Genomic DNA, 18639 nt, shown 5'->3' on the forward strand with positions numbered 1-18639 from the left:
TCGCTCTGTACCAGGCCTGTTGTTCCTAAAACATTGGCCCTTTGCTAATGGTGTGTGGGCATTGGTAATTTGTGTAATTTAATGACAACACTAATAATAATTGGGTTTTGTTACCAGGAAAATACAGCTCAATTAGTCACTTTCCAAATATCAAACAGAAAACAATAAGAGCAGTTCAAGTACTGTTTTCAAATATATTCACGGTCTGTTACTGATTAATCAAATAAGAAGTAATGAAAGGATTCAGCTTTTGAGACCAAGTTGATTTCTGTGAGAGTCAGTCAACAGTAATTTATCTTTTCTGTGATTAAATATCCCAAACCCTCTCCCTCATAAACATTTTAAGCCAAACATTTTAAGTAACCATGTAAGAGAATATGGCAATTTAAGAAAATCTCAAAATCATTGTTACAGTAAGACCCTGGAGTACATGCCTTAGTGTCACAGGATGGGAACATGGGTCATCTTCATGTGAAAAGGACAAGATCTATCTGTTTAACATATCATTCATCCTTAAAATGGAAATAGATTCCTAAAATGAATGTCAGTATATGTTTGGCATTTACTTTGTAAACATCTTAATTATTCTCAGTCGCTTTTTAGGGTGCTGTTAACAAAACATCTAGTATTGTAAAGAAGAGAAAGCCCTCACTTGTCATGGTCTGCTAGCAGAGAGATAAATTAGAAAAATCTCTGTATTTGATGTAAAGGATTTTCATAGGATTTATGGTAGCCTTGCACCCAATTTAAAGTTGGATTAAACTTCTCTGACTTATGATATTCTTGAAACATCTGTGATATAGTGTGAAAGGACACCTGGCTTGGAGTTCTGATGACCTATATTTGAATACTGGCTTAAGCCACTTGGAGCTGTAGATATTTGGGCAAGTGAGTTAACCACTTTGATCTCCAGTTTCCTTCTTTGTAAGGTAAAGACCTCATAGGGCCATCATCATGCTTAAGTGAGATAATAAATGCAGAAATATCAAGTGTATAATACTTAGCCTAAGGTAGACATGACACAAATGTTTTTGGATTTTATTAGACCATGTTAAAGGACAAGTTGTCATTTTGTTTCTAAAACTCATGATTCCTTTTTAATTAACTGAGAGGTGGGCAGGCAGGGAAGCAGACAGAATCCCACAAGCGCCCCACTGGGATCTAACTGACAAGCCTCTACAGGGCGATGCTCTGCCCTTCTGGGGCCACTGCTCCATTGCTCGGCGACCTAACTATTTCATCGCCTAAGTCAAGGCCATGGAGCCATCCTCAGCACCCGTGGCCAACTTGCTCCAACTGAGCTAAGGCTTCTGGAGAAGAGAGAGAGAAGGGAAGGGGGAGAAGCATAGTTACTTCTGTGTGCCCTGACTGGGAATCGAACCCTGAACTTAAGCACACTCGGCAGACACTCTACTGCTGAGCCAACTGGCCAGGGCCAAAACTTATTATTTCATATTGAGAAGCTAAGAGATTTTTTGAGGATGATTTGTCCTTTTTCTGCTATGTTCAAAAAATGTTGAAAATCATGGTTGATCTAACAAATTCAACATATATTATGATGGAGGGTTCAAACAATTACTTTTACCCAAATTACAAATTACTGCAGAGGAAAGAAACTTCTTTATGTCACTGGACATGGGGACTCTAGTGCTCCGTAACCTACAGGTTCTTACCTTTGTGCAGGAAAGAATTCAAGATCAGAGTCCAGTTGAAAGCCAAAGCCAGTTGTATTTAGGTTGAGAGAAAGAAGCCAGGACATGGGTTCCAGGAGACAGAACTGGGCGGTGAGCTCCAGAGGGGCTGCCACTGCCTCCGACACCCCGCTCCTTCCTGGTTGCAGGTCTCACAGGTGCTACCCAGAAGGAGGAGTGTACGTCCCAGTGGGTGCAGCTGACTCACGAGTGGCTGTGCGCCACAGTCTGTCAGTTTTGGGGATTTTATGTGTTTCCAAAGGTGGGTTGGTCGTTCCTGACCTTAGTGGCACCAAATTCTGTCTCTGCTTACTGGTTGGGAAGGGGTCTTGTTCCTAATATGCTTCGTTCTAGAAGGGCCTTTGTCACCGTTGGCGCCCCCTTCTGCCTGTAGTGTCAGTTTTCATTGTAACAATGGTATAATGAGCATTGGGGTAGTTTTCGGGTGAATTTTTTCTCCATTTTGGATGGACCTGCTTTTAGCTAGTTCTTCTAGTTGACTTCTGTGACCACCACAGGAATTTCCTGCCAATTTACTTCTTTTTGATCATGTGTGGAGGTGGGGCCTGGTGAGAGGACCTTGCAGCTTATGGGACTTCTTCATTCCAGGTGTCAGGAGCTGAGCTTTCCCTAACTTCTTTCTGTCCTGCATCATTTTCCCTTCAGAATAGTTTCCCTTCAGAGTTATTCAATCATTAATGAATAAAAATAGTATCAAAATAATGCTTGACTGAAAGCTGGATTGGTGTGAAAAGTATCATTATGAACTGAGGGATTTTTAAAAATTTATTCATTTTAGAGAGGAGAGAGAATGAGAGTGAAAGAGAGAGAAGGGGGAGGAGCAGGAAGCATCAACTCCCACATGTGCCTTAACCAGACAAGTGCAGGGTTTCGAACCAGCGACCTCAGCATTCCAGGTCGATGCTTTATCCACTGTGCCACCACGGGTCAGATGAACTGAGGGATTTTTGAGAATACATATACAAACAGATGGGTACAAAAGAAAACGTGTGTGTTCGCACATGAATTAGCATTTATACATGTGCTTCCTAACTGTCTGCCGACAGGGCCTAAAAGCAGTGACATCCCAGCTGTAATGAGCACATCTTTGTCCTAGTTCTGGTTTCCAAACAAAATTCTTCTGTACAGGAACCAAGGTCCCTTTGGAAAAGTGGTTGATTTCACAGCTGGGGCATGGAAAGTATAAGACAAGCCTAGAACACCTCCCAATTCAAAAAAAATTAAAAACCAGGGAAATCCTTAAAATAAAATGAAATTTTGAAAAGATGGGACATGTTGAAAAAATGCAGGAGCCAACCTGAATTAGCTCCTAGTGGCATAGATGGAATTACGAATATCAAAATAAATATCAGTATATCAATAATATTGACTTATAGTCCCAACAATACAATAAAAAACTTAAGACAAATATGACAATATCATAAATATTGATTAAATGACTTAATAAATAATTAAAAGTGAAAAGGGACAACTCTTCTTTCTTTAAAGAAGACTTGCAATTGGTAAGTGGAGAGGAACTATGGAAATGAGCTCACCGTTGGAACACTGCAGTAATCACTGCTGTGGTCAGGATCTACTGATGAATCCGACTTAAGTTAGTGGGTGAGAGGCTGAGGAGAAACAGGTCTGTGTAGTCTCTATATTTTTCTAAAATATTGATAACAAAGGGAAAAACAGTAACTTTACAGGGGAGCAACCCAACACATGCCACCGTAATTAGGAGATCAAGGTTGACCCCACCAATAATTAGCCATAATACCATGCACCCCCGATACTATGCACTGAGAAGAGCAGTTCATCTCTGTGATGTTCCTGCCAAAAATTCACAGTCTTAATCTAATCATAAAATAGCAGCCAAGCCCAAACCAAGGGACAGGCTACAAAAGACCTGACCTGTACTATCTGTGGTCATGAAAGAGGGAACACTGAGGAGCACTTACAAATTGGAGGAGACAAGACCACTAAACGCATTGTGAAATCCTGAACTAAAGAAGGGACATTAGTAAGAGAAACTGATGGAATTTATGGTTTTGTTAGTAGTATTGAATCAATGTTACTTTCTTAGTTTTGATAATTGCACTACTGTAGTTACATAAAACGTTAGCACCAGGGGAGGCTAGACAAAGAGCATGGGGAATTCTCCTTCATCTCTGCGGCTCTTCTGTAAGTCTAAAATTATTTCAAAATTAAAAGTTAAGCAATATCAAAGTGAATCCAACATTCAGTGGCATAACTTTTATGATAAACAAAACAAAATATCTGAGAGACATAACAGCTATCATTTTAGGTATTGACTTACAGATCAGAATATTATAGAAGAAATTAAACTGGAAGAATGTTTCCTTTCCAGCAAAGCCAGGCTGTGTCTGGGTCTAGCATAATAAGGAATGAATGCCCAAATAATTGTTTTCATAACACTTTCCAAAAATGAGATGAAAATATAGCATCTTTTGTTATCTTGTGTTGTGGCTTGACTCTCTTCTGTGTTTGCACAGTGGTTGATATATGTATGCACACAGCAGTTTAATGAAAGAATGCAGTGAATTTTGTCAGTAGGATGAGACATCAGTGCATTCCATTTGAATAAATGGTGACAAGAAACAAGTCCTGCACAGCTGTGCTCTTTCCACATTTCATCCTCTTGCTCATCCCTCATCCCTCATTTCTGTACGCTTTTAGTCAGAGAGCTATAGACTGATTGAAGCACATCCTCCCGGTGCCTGTGAAGAAATAAAAAGGCTTTTATTTTTAAGTGCCTCTTCTTAAATCTGATCATTGTTAACTTGCTCAAAAATAGCTACATATCTCTGTGCCAGTGATGGATAGGAAGGTGGTGGTTAGCAGTGGCTTGTTTCTGTTCCAGTTCTACAACTTAGTATAACCTCTAGCAAGGTCCTTTCTACCCTCACTTTCTCTTAAAATAGGGATACTGAATAGGTTATTAGGATGAAGTCATCTTCAGAGAGCTTAGATATGTTTCTGACACATAGTAAGCACTTTTAAAAGAGATGATGACAACATATTCATTCAGCAAACCTTTACTGAACGATGCTGTCTACAGAGAGTGTGTCAAGTGCTGGGAATTCAGACATATATCACCCTCCCCCCTGCTCTCAAGGAGTGTAGTCTGATGGAGAAGGCAGATAAGTAGAATAAGAGAAGAATTGCTATTTTTTTTATTCTATTAAGTGGCTCAAGCATTATATATTATCTACTTATAAGTAATGGCATAATATATAATAGGTTACTCACAGTGTCTATATGAAGTATAGGTATTGTCCTCATTTTGTGAATGAGAAAACTAAGGCTTTGAGAAGTTTAATTTACCCAAGATCACACAGCTAAGTGGAAAAGCCAGGATTCAATTCCAAATCTGCCTGACTTTAAAGTCTTCCTTAACTGGTATATCACACGATTGATCACAAAAACAATGTGTATAAGTGCTCTGGCAAGGTTATACAAAACATCTGCACATGTTCCGTTAGTGATAACCTTCATAGACCTGATTGTGTTTTGGTGTTTTATTGTTGCTACAGTCTCAGATTTTTCCTTTAGTTACTTACAGGAAATATAAGTAATCATTGGCTTAGTTGCTTAGTACTACTTCTTATAAGTAAACGGGGCACTTTCTTTGTCCTAGACATGGAAAGCCGAGGTTGAGACTGGGATTCCCAGGCACAGATGCTTTTCTTGATGTCACTTTCTTCTTGCTGATGAAATTACCAGTGAGAGAGCTCAGGTGATAGAGGTCAGGCTGCCTCCCCGGCAGTCCTCTGGCCCAGTTACCCCCTTGAATTCATTCCACCAGAGTCCAGGGAAGTTCAGAATGAAGGAGTTCTATATTGGCTGTTTGAGATGTTAAAACTTCACAGGTCTATTTGGAGCATATCCTCAACATGTGCAAATGTGTAAGCATATCCTTACATGTGCAAACACTCATTCTGTGATTATGGTTTAAGTACAGCAATTATTGGACCTATTTCAGGATCTCCAAACACACATCCAGAGCTGCTTGTACCTTCTGTGTGAGTGAAATTAACACTTTCCTCTTTAAATGTTATTTGAGTATCTAGTTCTTTACTAATTTCAGAATATAGGTTTTCTAGAAAATTAGAAATATATCAATAGAAACATCTGATGTCTTGTGAGTGGTTGGTCATAGAGGTGGAATTGAGATGATAAGACCTCCCTGGCAGTCATTTTGGAAAAGCATATAGGACTAAAGCACAGTCACATTGCAAAAGGAGTTCTCACTGCCTCACACATCTGGATGCCAAGCAGGACAGTGTCCAGCAGGTTTAGACCGTGCCTGAGGCTCCTTCCCACATGCACTGTCTTTTCTCTCTGAGCCTTTAAGCTCCTCTCTACTTTTTCTACCCTTCTTGTATGTTTTCTCAGTACCTATTAGTCTGAAAGGCAGTAGTTGGTAATGATGCTTCACAGAAAGAGAAGCCATTTTGCATTCTTCATCGCTGTTAATTCTCACAGCATCCCCTTGGGTAGGTGGGTTATGCCCACACTTATAGATACAGAAACTACGGTTCAGGAAAGGTAAATTATTACCTGAAGTACTTAAAGCTAGAAAGGGACAAATGGGAGATTGCTCCAGTTCTCCTCACTTCATAGTCTGTACTCTGCCACAAAGTTGTAATGTTGGGGTTGTGACTGTTTTACTGTTTCTGCTGCTTGCCTCCAACTTTCACATCGACCAGCTAAGAGAATGCTTTGGCCTGAGAGGTGGACTGGACTATGGCAAAGCCTCAAGGTGTGAACAGAGTGGGAGTTACAGTTAACTCATTGGATTCTGACAACCACCTCTGACTGCATTTGTTTCAGCTTTACAGAAGGGGAAACTCAGGCTCATAAAGACTGATGCAAAGTCATAGCCAGTCAGTCTGGCACTCGAGACTTCATCCAGTCCTCTGGAGGCACCTCTTAAAGCTCACTGTCCAGTCAGTGCTGTGCACTAATTGGGTGCCAAGCCAGTAGGAGATGGCTCTGCACTGAGGAAATAAACATTTAAGAAAGAGAAATTTTGCCCTGGCCAGTTGGCTCAGCACTAGAGCATCAGCCTGGTGTGTGGATTCCCAGTCAGACCACACAGGAGAAGCGCCCATCTGCTTCTTCCCCCTTCCCCCTCTCCTTTCTCTCTGTCTCTCTCTTCCCCTCCTGCAGCCAAGGCTCCATTGGAGCAAAGTTGGCCCAGATGCTGAGGATGGCTCCATGGCCTCCGCCTCAGGCGCTAGAATGGCTCCAATTGCAGCAGAACAGTGCCCTAGATAGGCCAAGCATCGCCCCCTGGTGGATCCCGGTCAGGTGCATGCGGGAGTCTGTCTGTCTGCCTCCCCCTGCTTCTCACAAAATACAAAAAAAAAAAAAAAAAAAGAAATGTTTTGGCCCTGGCCAGTTGGTTTCGTGGATAGAGCATTGGCCTAGCATGCAGATGTCCTGGGTTCAGTCCCTGGTCAGGGCACACATAAGAAGTGACCATCTGGTTCTCTCCTCCTTCCTCTCCCCCTTCTCTCTCTCTTCCCCTCCTGCCAGTGACTCCATCAGTTGGAGCATCAACTCCAGACACTGAGGATAGCTCAGTTGGTCCAAGCATTGGCCCCAGATGGGGTTGCCAGGATGATCCCTGTCAGTCAGGGCACCTGCAGGAGTCTCTCTATCTCCCTTCCTCTCACTTAAAAATAAATAAATAAAAGTTTAAATTTTTTAATTTAAAAAAATATTTTTTGAATGCTTGATATTTGCTAGTTATTATACTGAGCGCTAGGGGAAACATCACGAGGTAGATGTCATCCCACTCCTCACAAAGTAAATAGTAGTGATATTGCTAATATCGCATATTATAAGATTTGTTACAGAGAAAATCACTGTAGTTGAGACCGTGGATGAAAATTAACATTTATTTCCATTCCAATAGATTTCGGTTTTGGGAATTTCTTTAAAACTGGTGAACTGCTGGCAACATGGTGTGGCAGCCCCCCTTACGCAGCCCCGGAAGTCTTTGAAGGGCAGCAGTATGAAGGACCGCAGCTGGATATCTGGGTACTGCTTTGCTTTGCTGTGTTAAATGTACCTATAATGACAATACTTGATATTCTGACCCATCTTTGAAGCTCTTGGTATCTAACACATAGGCAAGTAGTTCACACTTTCCCTGTCCACTGGACTGTATTTAATTGAGCATCTTGAATTGGATTCTATGAAAGAATTTCTAAGGACAGATGTTATCATTTTAACAGCAGTAATTTAAGTAATAATAAAAATTATTAAATTCAGATATTTTGGTATTTGTTATAGGATAATTTATTGTAGTAATCAGGTTTCAGATTCTTTTCTTTCAAATTTAACAAAATAGTAAATTCAGCCCTGGCCGGTTGGCTCAGCGGTAGAGCGTCGGCCTAGCGTGCGGAGGACCCGGGTTTGATTCCCAGCCAGGGCACACAGGAGAAGCGCCCATTTGCTTCTCCACTCCTCCGCCGTGCTTTCCTCTCTGTCTCTCTCTTCCCCTCCCGCAGCCAAGGCTCCTTTGGAGCAAGGATGGCCCGGGCGCTGGGGATGGCTCTGTGGCCTCTGCCTCAGGCGCTAGAGTGGCTCTGGTCGCAACATGGTGACGCCCAGGATGGGCAGAGCATCGCCCCCTGGTGGGCAGAGCGTCGCCCCTGGTGGGCGTGCCGGGTGGATCCCGGTCGGGCGCATGCGGGAGTCTGTCTGACTGTATCTCCCTGTTTCCAGCTTCAGAAAAATGAAAGAAAAAAAAAATAGTAAATTCAAATAGAAATTTTTGAGTCCATAAGATTTTAAGAACCCTGGGGATATTTGGAAAAACAAAGAGTGTTTGAAGTTCTTGGTAGAAAAACGCCCCTGTTGCTTTTTTTCCTAGAGCATGGGAGTTGTTCTTTATGTCCTCGTCTGTGGAGCTCTGCCTTTTGATGGACCAACTCTTCCTATTTTGAGGCAAAGGGTCTTGGAAGGAAGATTCCGGATTCCATATTTTATGTCAGAAGGTAACAACATGTTCTTTTACTAATTGTGTTATACAGAATTGGTGCTCCAAATGAAATGCCTAGGCGAAGCCTCCCTCTTCCTAAGAGTTTGGGTGCTGTATAAAGTGACTGAGCTACATTAAAAGGCATAGAAATAAGCAGCCCTCCATGTAGGTGAGAAAAGTTCCAGCCTACCTAATTGAAACAAAGTTCCCCAGACTAAGAGCAGCAAGTGTTACTTACCCTTTACTCTAGGTCTATAAATGTCCAAGGTTTATTTTAGACTTAGAGAAGCTCCTTGTAGATACATATTCACAACCATTTTATTCTAAGTTGAAAAGGATTTTCCCATATATTTGGCAGGAAGTGGCAAAATTAAGAATTTTTAATTAAAACCACTGGCAACACTATTGAATTAAGATGAAATGCCATAATCCCTACCAGTCTTATATTGGGTTGTAACACTGGCGGCTGTAAAGTTTACTCCTTAGAATAATTTTTGATTATCATTCTTAACTTTTTTGTTCCTAGTAATAGTAGAATAACCCTCCAACAGTGAGGGGTGTAAACTTTGGAGCCAGACTGCCAGGTTTCAATCCTGGGTTCACCACTTACTAGTGGTCTGACACTGGCAAGTTCTGTCTCCTCTCTGTGCTTCCATTTCTGCAGTTTATGAAATGTAAATAAACATAGTTCCCAATAGGGATGTTGTGAGGATGAGATTACTCTGCAGAAAGCCCTTAGCACTGGGCCTGGCATGTAGCACATGATCTAAGGTGAGCTTTTGTGGGAGCACAAAATAGTAAGGAGCACAGTGTCAGCTTCGAGGATGAGCTCGTGCCCACAGGTGCAGCAGTGCAGTTTTCATAGTGTCATGAGAAGGAAGTACTGTTCCGCATACATCTTCTCAGCTGCACTGACAAGGAGAAAGCGACCATCCACTGGAGAGCTCTCGCCTCACGTACAGCCTTGGTCTATCAGCCTTAGTCGTGACAGGGTCCATTTATTACCTGCATATGCTACGAAGAAGGCTTGTTTTTTCCTTTTGTGGAAATCAAAGTCTATGTCTACTTTGAGTTGACAAATTTAGGAGAAAGGTTCACTTAGCACAGAATACGATAGATATACAGCCTCCTGTTTTTCTTAAGTATTCATTCATGGTGATGGTTAATTTTGTGTGTCAGCATTCACCATGTGAGCTTGGTAAATATAAGTAACCTTCATTATTCATTTATTCATTTGACCTTCTGCTTTCTGGGCACTGTGAAGGATACAAAGATTAATGTCATTGTGCAAAGTCACATGAATCAAGCAAACACCCTGAAGTGCAAGGTGACTTATGTGACTTTTGTAACATTGTGTTTTCCATAGATTGTGAGCACCTTATTCGAAGGATGTTGGTCCTAGACCCGTCCAAACGGCTAACCATAGCTCAAATCAAGGAGCATAAGTGGATGCTTGTAGAAGTTCCGGTACAGAGACCTGTTCTCTATCCACAAGGACAAGAAAATGAGCCATCCATTGGGGAGTTTAATGAACAGGTTCTGCGACTGATGCATGGCCTTGGAATAGATCAGCAAAAAACCATTGAGGTAAAGTGATCAGAGATTTGACTAAAGATTAGAAATCTATTGTACTCAGAAACTTGAAATTTCCTGCTCACACCTGTCATCCCGGTCTGTTAGCATGGCCATCCCCGTTGCCTCGACATACTGTTCAGTTTTCCCTGAAGATCACATCAGAGTCTATTTTTTTACTTTTATTCAATGTATAAACTCTTGCCTTTGCCCCATCAGCCAAAAAATTCAAAAGGAAGGTTTTATATAGAACTGAGAAAAGATAAAGATTAGAGCTTAACAAATAAAAAGTAGCAAATTTCTTTCAAGATGAAACATAAAGTTTCATATAGGTAAGAAACTAGCTTATATGGAACTTAGATGAGCAGCTATGGAGCAAGGCTGAAGGCTAAGCAGAACACAGGAGTGGCAGGCTCAGGGTAGGAGCCAGTGGATTCAGCTTGAGAACTGGACAAACTGAGAAGCAAAGCAGGTAGATTCCAATTGAAAATTATTATGGGCCATAGAACTGAGAATGTCCTGAACCTAGGAAACTTCTCATCACTTTTATTTCTTTAATAGTTAACATATTCATAAGATATACATTTTTTAATACTGCCACAACAGTAAAAAAATGAAAGAAAGAAAGAGAAAGAAAGAAAGAAAGAAAGAAAGAAAGAAAGAAAGAAAGAAAGAAAGAAAAAACTTTTAAGGAGGAACTGTAACAAGAAAGATATTAAATATTCCCTTGTGAATATTAAGGTCTCCTCTGCTGCCTTTTCCTTGCCTGTAGCTGTAAGTGAAACCGGACTTGCTGGCCTGCTTTACTCACCGTGCACTCAGTGGTGTTTTCTGTGTCCATGAAGTGGAGACAGACCAGCAGCTGTGTGCACAGTTCTCCTGGCCTGGGACTTTTGCTGAGCGTGCTCTGCTCTGAGGTGCACTGCCCAGAGCCCCATGCAGACTGTCAGGTGGCATTAGAAGCCAAAGGAGCAGTTATGTCTCTGTATCATTAGTACCCTGGGAAATCTGGCCAACAAGGGATGTGAAAAATTGGAAGGCAACTTTATTTTCAAGTTTCAAGAGGGCAAGACTGCAAAAACAAGAGGAAAAAATTACCTAAGAATGAAGACACAGTGTCTGTAATCGAAGCATCCAAATGTCAGTCTCCAGCCCAAAGTAATCACCAGAATGTTCCCCAAAGACTTTCATCCTTCACTTGAGAGTTTGCAATGGTTTGGGCTTGTATTGAAGGCAGTGGTAGCCAACCTGGTCCCTACCGCCCACTAGTGGGCATTCCAGCTTTCATCGTGGGCGGTAGCAGAGCAACAACCCAAGTATAAATAAAAAGATAGATTTAACTATAGTAAGTTGTTTTATAAAGATTTATTCTGCCAAACTTAGCGAAAATCCGACATAAAGTACTTGGTAAGTAATTATTATTATATGCTTTAACTTGCTGTAACTCTGCTTTATCAATTTTATAAAGTAAAGTTACTTCCCTACTTTACAAATCACCATTACTGGGGAACCAGTGGGCGGTTAGAAAATTTTACTACTAACAGAGGATACAAAAGTGGGTGGTAGGTATAAAAAGATTGACTACCCCTGGTTGAAGGTGTGGAATTAGAGCCTCTGGCTCAGGTTGCTAACCGATCATTCACCACAGTTACAGCAGTGAGGTGGGACCATATGGCAGCCTTGAGGAATGTCCACAGAAAACAGTGATGGCATTTTCTCTGAATGAAGAAAAACAAATGGATCACATTAATGTCAAAGGGACAGTCAGGTCATTTAAAGGTGTCACATTTGTATAATTAATACTAGAAACTTGAATTACCTGCCTTTCATTAGGAACTCTGGAACTGCTTTCATTTTAAGGCATGCTTTGTTACTCTGTTTTTAAGAACACAAAGGTAGATCATTGGGTTGGTTTATGGGTCTTTGCCTTCAGCACTTGTTTTCTCTTTCAGTCATTGCAGAACAAGAGCTACAATCACTTCGCTGCCATTTATTACTTGCTGGTGGAGCGCCTGAAGTCACACAGGAGCAGCTTTCCTGTGGAGCAGAGGCTTGATGCCCGCCAGCGCAGGCCCAGCACTGTGGCTGAACAAACAGTTGCCAAGGTAACGCCCTATTAGTCAATAGTCTTATCTATGCATGTGCCTAGTCACATGGCTGACACATTTTTCATTTTGTAGTACAAAGAGTTAGGATTTCATCCTTGGTTGTTTTTCCATAAAGTTTCTGCCTGTCGTTCACTAGATTTCAAATGTTTTAGCACTTTCCTATTTTTTTTCAATTTCAGTTGACATACAATATCATATTAGTTTCAGGTGTATGACCGATGATTAGACATTTATGTAACTTATGAAGTGATCACCCCAATAAATATAGTACTCATCTGACACCCTACATATTATTATAATACTGACTGTGTTCCCTCCGCTGTACTTTACATCCCCATGACTGTTATCTAACTACTGATTAGTACTTCTTTCTCCCTTCACCTTTATCACCCACCCTCCCAACCCCCCTAAATGTTCTCTATATCTGAGTCTGTTCCTGTTCTGCTTGTTTGTTTATTTGTTAAGATTCGGCATAAAAGTGATAAATAAGTACATCTATTCCCTTCATCTTTTTCACCCAATTCTTCTCCCGTCTGGCAACCATTAGTCTAGTCTCTTCTCTGTATCTATGAGTCTGTTTCAATTCTGTTTCTTCATTTATTTTGTTCATTAGATTACACATATATGTGAAATCGTATGGCATTTGTTTTCTCTGACTGACTTATTCACTTACCATAATACCCTCTAGGTCCATCCATGCTGTCACAAATGGTAAGATTTTGTTCTTTTTTATGGGTGAGGGATAATTCCATTGTGTAAATGTACCACACCTTTTTTATCCACTCATCTCCTGATGGCACCAGGGCTGTTTCCAGATTTGGCTATTGTAAATAACACTACAATGGACATAGGGGTACATGTATTCTTTGAATTAGTGTTTTGGGTTTCCTTGGATATATTCCCAGAAGAGGAATTACTGAGTCATAAAGCAGTTCCATTTAACTTTTTAAGGAAACTTCATACTGCTTTCCACAGTGGCTGTACATCAATCTGCATTCCTACCAGCAGTGCGTGAGGTTTCCCTTCTCTCCACATCCTCACAAACACTTGTTGTTTGTTGATTTATTGATGATAGCCATTCTGACAGGTATGAGGTGATATCTCATTGTGGTTTTAATTTGCATTTCTCTGATGATTAGTGACATTGAGCGTCCTTTTATGTGTCTATTAGTGATCTCAGTGTCTTCCTTTGTCTGTTAAGGACCTCAGCCCATTTTTTAATTGGATTGTTTGGGGTTTTTTGGTATTGAGTTATGAGTTCTTTATAAATTTTGAATATTAGCCCCTTATCAGATGTATTATTGACCAATGTCTTTCCCCATTCAGTAGGTTGTCTTTTCATATTCTTGATGGTTTCTTTTGCTGTGCAAAACCCTTTTTAGTTTGATGTAGCCCCATTTGTTTATTTTTTTCCTTGTTTTCCTTGCCCAAGGAGGTATAACAGAAAAAATATGGCTAAGAGAGATGACAGAGATTTTACAGCCTACATTTTCTTTTAGAGGTTTTATGGTTTTAAATCTTTAATTCATTTTGTGTTTATTCTTGTATATGTTGTAAATTGGTGGTCTAGTTTCATTTTTTTTACATGTATCTGCACAATTTTCCCAACACCATTTATTGAATAGACTGTATTTACCCCATTGTATATTCTTGCTTTCTTTGTCAAATACTAATTGACCATATAAACACGGGTTGATTTCTGGGCTCTCTATTCTGTTGCATTGATATATGTCTGTTTTTATGCCAGTACCAGGCTGTTTTGATTATTTTGACCTTGTAGTATAGTTTGATATCAAGTAACCTAATTTATCCAACTTTGCTCTTCTTTCTCAAGATTGCTGTGACTATTTGGTGTCTTTTATGGTTCCTTTTAAATTTTTGGATTACGTATTTGTTACACTTCTGTGAAAATCACCATTGGTATTTCATAGGAAATGCACTAAATTTATAGATTGCTTTGGGTAATATGGACATTTTCATAATGTTAATTTTTCCTATCCATGAAGCTAGTATATGCTTCCACTTATTTGTATCTTCAATTTCTTTTTTCAGTGTCTTATAGTTTTCCAAGTACAAGTCTTTTACCTCCTCGGTTAAATTTATTCCTGGTATTTTATTCTTTTTGAAGCATATGTGAATGAGATTGTTTTCTAGTTCCCTTTCTGATAGTTTATTATGGTGTATAAAAATGCAACTGTTTTCTGAATATTTATTTTGTATCCTATTACTTAATTGAATTCATCTATCAGTTTTAGTAGTTTTTTGGGAGAATCTTTTGTTATCTGCAAATAATGGCAGATTTGCTTCTTCCTTTCTAATTTGAATACCTTTATTTCTTCTTTGTCTGATTGCTGTGGTTAGGAATTCTAGTACTATGTTGAATAAGAGTGGTGAAGGTGGACATCCACGTCTTGTTCCTGATCTTAAGGGAAATGTTTGTAATTTTTGCCCATTGAATATAATATTAGCTGTGGGTTTGTCATATACATATATGGCCTTTATTATGTTGAGGTATGTTCCCTCTATTCCCACTTTGCTGAATTTTTATTTTAAATGAATACTGGGCCCTGGCCAGTTTGCTCAGCGGATAGAGCATTGGCCCAGCTTGCAGATGTCCTGAGTTCAATCCCCAGTCTGGGCACACATGAGAAGCAATTGTTGTATAGTAACCAGCGAGTTCCACAAAGACACAAAAGTCCAGATGAATTTTTAGGAGGAGTTTATTAGCTGGCGGCTTCAAGGGGGTTAGGACAGACCTAGATCATGCAGCCCCAAATGCTTGGGGTTCAAGGCTTATAAAGGCAAAAACTACAAAGTTTAGATAAGGAAGCCTAGTAGATGTAAGTAGCAGTTACAGAAACAAAACAGACATCGGTTACAAAAGCGAAACAGAATCAGTTAGCTTATCAGGACCTAGCAGATGTGAGCGCAGCTACAGAAGTGAAACAGGCCCTGACTGAAAAGCTCAGTTGGTTGGAACATCATCGTGAAGCACAGAGGTTGCTGGTTTGATCTCCAGTCAGGGCACATGTAAGAATGGCTCTGTGTTCCTGTCTCTCTCTTTCTCTCTCTCTCTCTTAAAATCCCTTCCTTTCTCACTAAAATCAATAAATTTTAAAAAAAAAATTGTTTTAAAGCAAAATAGGGAGCTCTCTGCCGCATTTTTGAAAAGTCCCTATCACAAGTTCCTGGCATGCTGATATATACTCCTGACAGCACAACTTGCAATTTGACTTAGCTTTGCAAAAATTTCAAAAGGGTGGGCTCCTGGAGGCACAAAATGGTGTTGCTTAGGCTAACTTTTTAATCCTTTGTCACACAACCATCTGCTTCTCTTCCCCTCCCTCTCCACCTTCTCTCCCTCTTCCTCTCCCACAGCCAGTGGCTTGATTGGTCAAAGCATCAACCTCATGCACTGAGGGTAGCTCAATTGATTTGAGCATGGGCCCCAGACAGGGCATATGCGGGAGTCTGTCTATCTCCCCTCCTCTCACTTCAATGAAAAAAGAAAAAAAAAAGTTGCTTTCCATAACTGTTATGAAAAGTATTGTATTAGTCAACTAGGATTGTCATAACAAAGTACCATGGACTGGGTGGCTTCTTTCTAAGAGTTCTGCAGGCTTCAAGTCCAGGATCAAGATGCCATCAGGTTTGGTTTCCAGTGAGGACTTCCTTCCTGGTTTGTAGAGAGATGCCTTCTTGCTGTGCCCCTACATGGCTTTTCTTTTGCATGTGTGCAGAGAGAGAGAGACAGAGCTGGTGCTTCGTCCTCTTTTTAGAAGGACACCAGTCCTAAAGAATCCCACCTTTATAACCTAATAACCTTAATTTTATCACTTTTAAGGCCCTATCTCCAAAGTTAGTCATATTGGGGGTTAGGGCTTCAACATAAAAGGACTGGCAAAAGGAGGTTCACAGTTGTGAGTATGCAAAACAGAGTTTTTAGGAGAGTTTATTCTTGTGTTATTATTTATTCCTTATTAATTTATACAACTGTAAATCTGGATTTACAGTTTCACAATGTCTGTTATGTTCAAAATGCATCTAATAAGTTACAACTGCCCATATGGATTTGGGCAGGGAGACACAAGTCTATTAATAACAAGTGTATTCTAACTGGAACAGTAAAGATTTTCTCATAGGAAGGAACATTATTTTTATTTTCATGGTTCTAGAAAGAAAAGTCAGAATAAGAGATTCAAAACAAGAAACATATGGTTTTAAATTCATGGCCTGTAGTGGCGCAGTGGATAAAGCATCAACCTGGAACACTGAGGTCACTGGTTCAAAACCCTAGGTTTGCCTGGTCAAGGCACATATAGGACTTGATGCTTCCTGCTCCTCCCCTCCTCCTCTCTAAAATGAATAAATAAAATCTTAAAAAGTAAATGTACTTTATAAATTCATTACAGTTAGTTCATTAGAGATGATCATTGTTTATTACCAGAGAAACTGTTAATGTCTGCTTCCTTGGGATATTACTCAATCATCTAGTTATAACATATTCTTTAGTCAGGTCTGTAGAGCTGAGCATGCCATTTGAATATTTATAATTTATCTAATTCCAAAAAAACTTAGTCCCCTCACTGGTTGCAAGAATCCTAAAAAGCAGACCCCTAAACCTTACCATGAAGTGACTGTCAGAATAAAATGTGTTATTGCTCTGTCCTTACCAAGTTCACGGTAAAATGTTGTCAGAGTCCAGGTTGAATGTGACAGTTGTTGGGTGTTGTTACGCCTAGTCTGGCATGGCACTACCCCGCCGTGTGAGAAGTCACCGTGGATGAAAGGTAGGGACTGAGAAAGAGCTGCACGTCAGAGTGACCACACTGGGTTCTCGCTTCCAGTGTGATATTTTTCAGTAGTGCTTTGACATAATAATGTGGATTACTTTCATGTGGGGCCAGTCTAACAATTCTGAGAAAGAAATCAAAGTTCACCTTTATGTTTTGATTGAAAATTTGATGTGAGGGAGAGAAGAATATACATTGTGATATGGTGGCTAAAAAATATTAATTTAATGACCAATGCTGAAAGAAAAGTTGTTTAGCTTCAAAAGTGACCCAGGATATAAGCCTGCAGAATGACAATATGAGACAAGCTCTTTCTCTATCATGCTCAGAATGGTAACCAATGTATTTGTGCTCCTTTTTACCATCCTTGTAACAATACAACACTTTGCTATTGCTATTCTGTTCTTTATTTCATGCAGTATGCCCAGTGGTGTTGCAATGTACCAAATATAAAGTATATTCTAGATACAAAGTATATTCAAATATAAAATGTATTTCTAACACATCTCCCCATCATTGAAAACAATCAACCTGAAATTCTAACTGAGAACCGTTAGATAGTGCCTGAGAACAAACTGTATTCACTTTGCAGTCTAATTCCTATTTTAAATTCTTGTGATCATTTTAAGACTTCAGAAAGAAAAAGAAAGGAGGAATTAACATTACTGAGTGAAGGATTTTACATGTTACCTTTTACACTAACTTCACTGTGAGATAAGTAATGTGCCCTTTTTTATAGATGAAGAAAATAAGATTCAGAAGGGTTAAGTAGCCTACTGATGTCACATAGTAATGTGGAAGACCCAGGTTCGAGACCCCGAGGTCGCCAGCTTGAGCGAGGGCTCATCTGGTTTGAGCAAAGCTCACCAGCTTGGGCCCAAGGTCACTGGCTCCAGCAAGGGGTTACTCGGTCTACTGAAGGTCCCCGGTCAAGGCACATATGAGAAAGCAATCAATGAATAATTAAGGTGTTGCAATGTGCAACGAACAACTAATGATCGATGCTTCTCATCTCTCCGTTCCTGTGTGTCTGTCCCTGTCTATCCCTCTCTCTGACTCTCTCTCTGTCTCTGTAAAAAAAAAAAATTAAAAAAAAATCGACCCTTGCCCACCGTCAGAATGGAAGGATCTTTTTAAAATGATTTTTCAAAAGAAGAGTTTTAATGCTTTGTTTTCTTAGAGTTCTTAACCAAGGAGACATGAAGAATGGACTTAACACCACCAGGAGCTTTCTATAGTAGTTTGACTTCAGGAACTTAAGTTACTCAGCTATCGGCTTCTCTCTTTCCGCTGGGCCAGCAAGCTGTGTTCTGGCTGTCTCCTTCAAAGAGGGACAAGAATTTGTCACCTCCAAGTAACTGCTGCTTCTTTTTTCTTCCTCTTTACACACACACCCTTGCCAAGAAATAAATAGCATCTTACCCACCCCACCCCTACACAGAAAAGACAGACAGATA

The 18639-nt window shown here is 40.1% G+C and overlaps 1 protein-coding gene across 7 annotated transcripts in view; it reads left to right on the forward strand.

The window, feature by feature from the left end:
- The window catches only part of SIK2 (salt inducible kinase 2), a 144558-nt gene that overhangs the window by 82480 nt on the left and 43439 nt on the right, over window positions 1-18639 (forward strand). For all 7 annotated transcript variants that reach the window (XM_066244378.1, XM_066244395.1, XM_066244342.1 and 4 more), the window contains 4 exons: window positions 7639-7763; window positions 8602-8725; window positions 10076-10296; window positions 12234-12386. In XM_066244378.1, coding sequence (XP_066100475.1) covers window positions 7639-7763; window positions 8602-8725; window positions 10076-10296; window positions 12234-12386 — 623 coding nt within the window. The remainder of the gene's footprint in view (window positions 1-7638; window positions 7764-8601; window positions 8726-10075; window positions 10297-12233; window positions 12387-18639) is intronic.

The sequence above is a fragment of the Saccopteryx bilineata genome, chromosome 1, assembly GCF_036850765.1.
Source record: "Saccopteryx bilineata isolate mSacBil1 chromosome 1, mSacBil1_pri_phased_curated, whole genome shotgun sequence".
In the NCBI taxonomy this organism is placed as follows: domain Eukaryota; kingdom Metazoa; phylum Chordata; class Mammalia; order Chiroptera; family Emballonuridae; genus Saccopteryx; species Saccopteryx bilineata.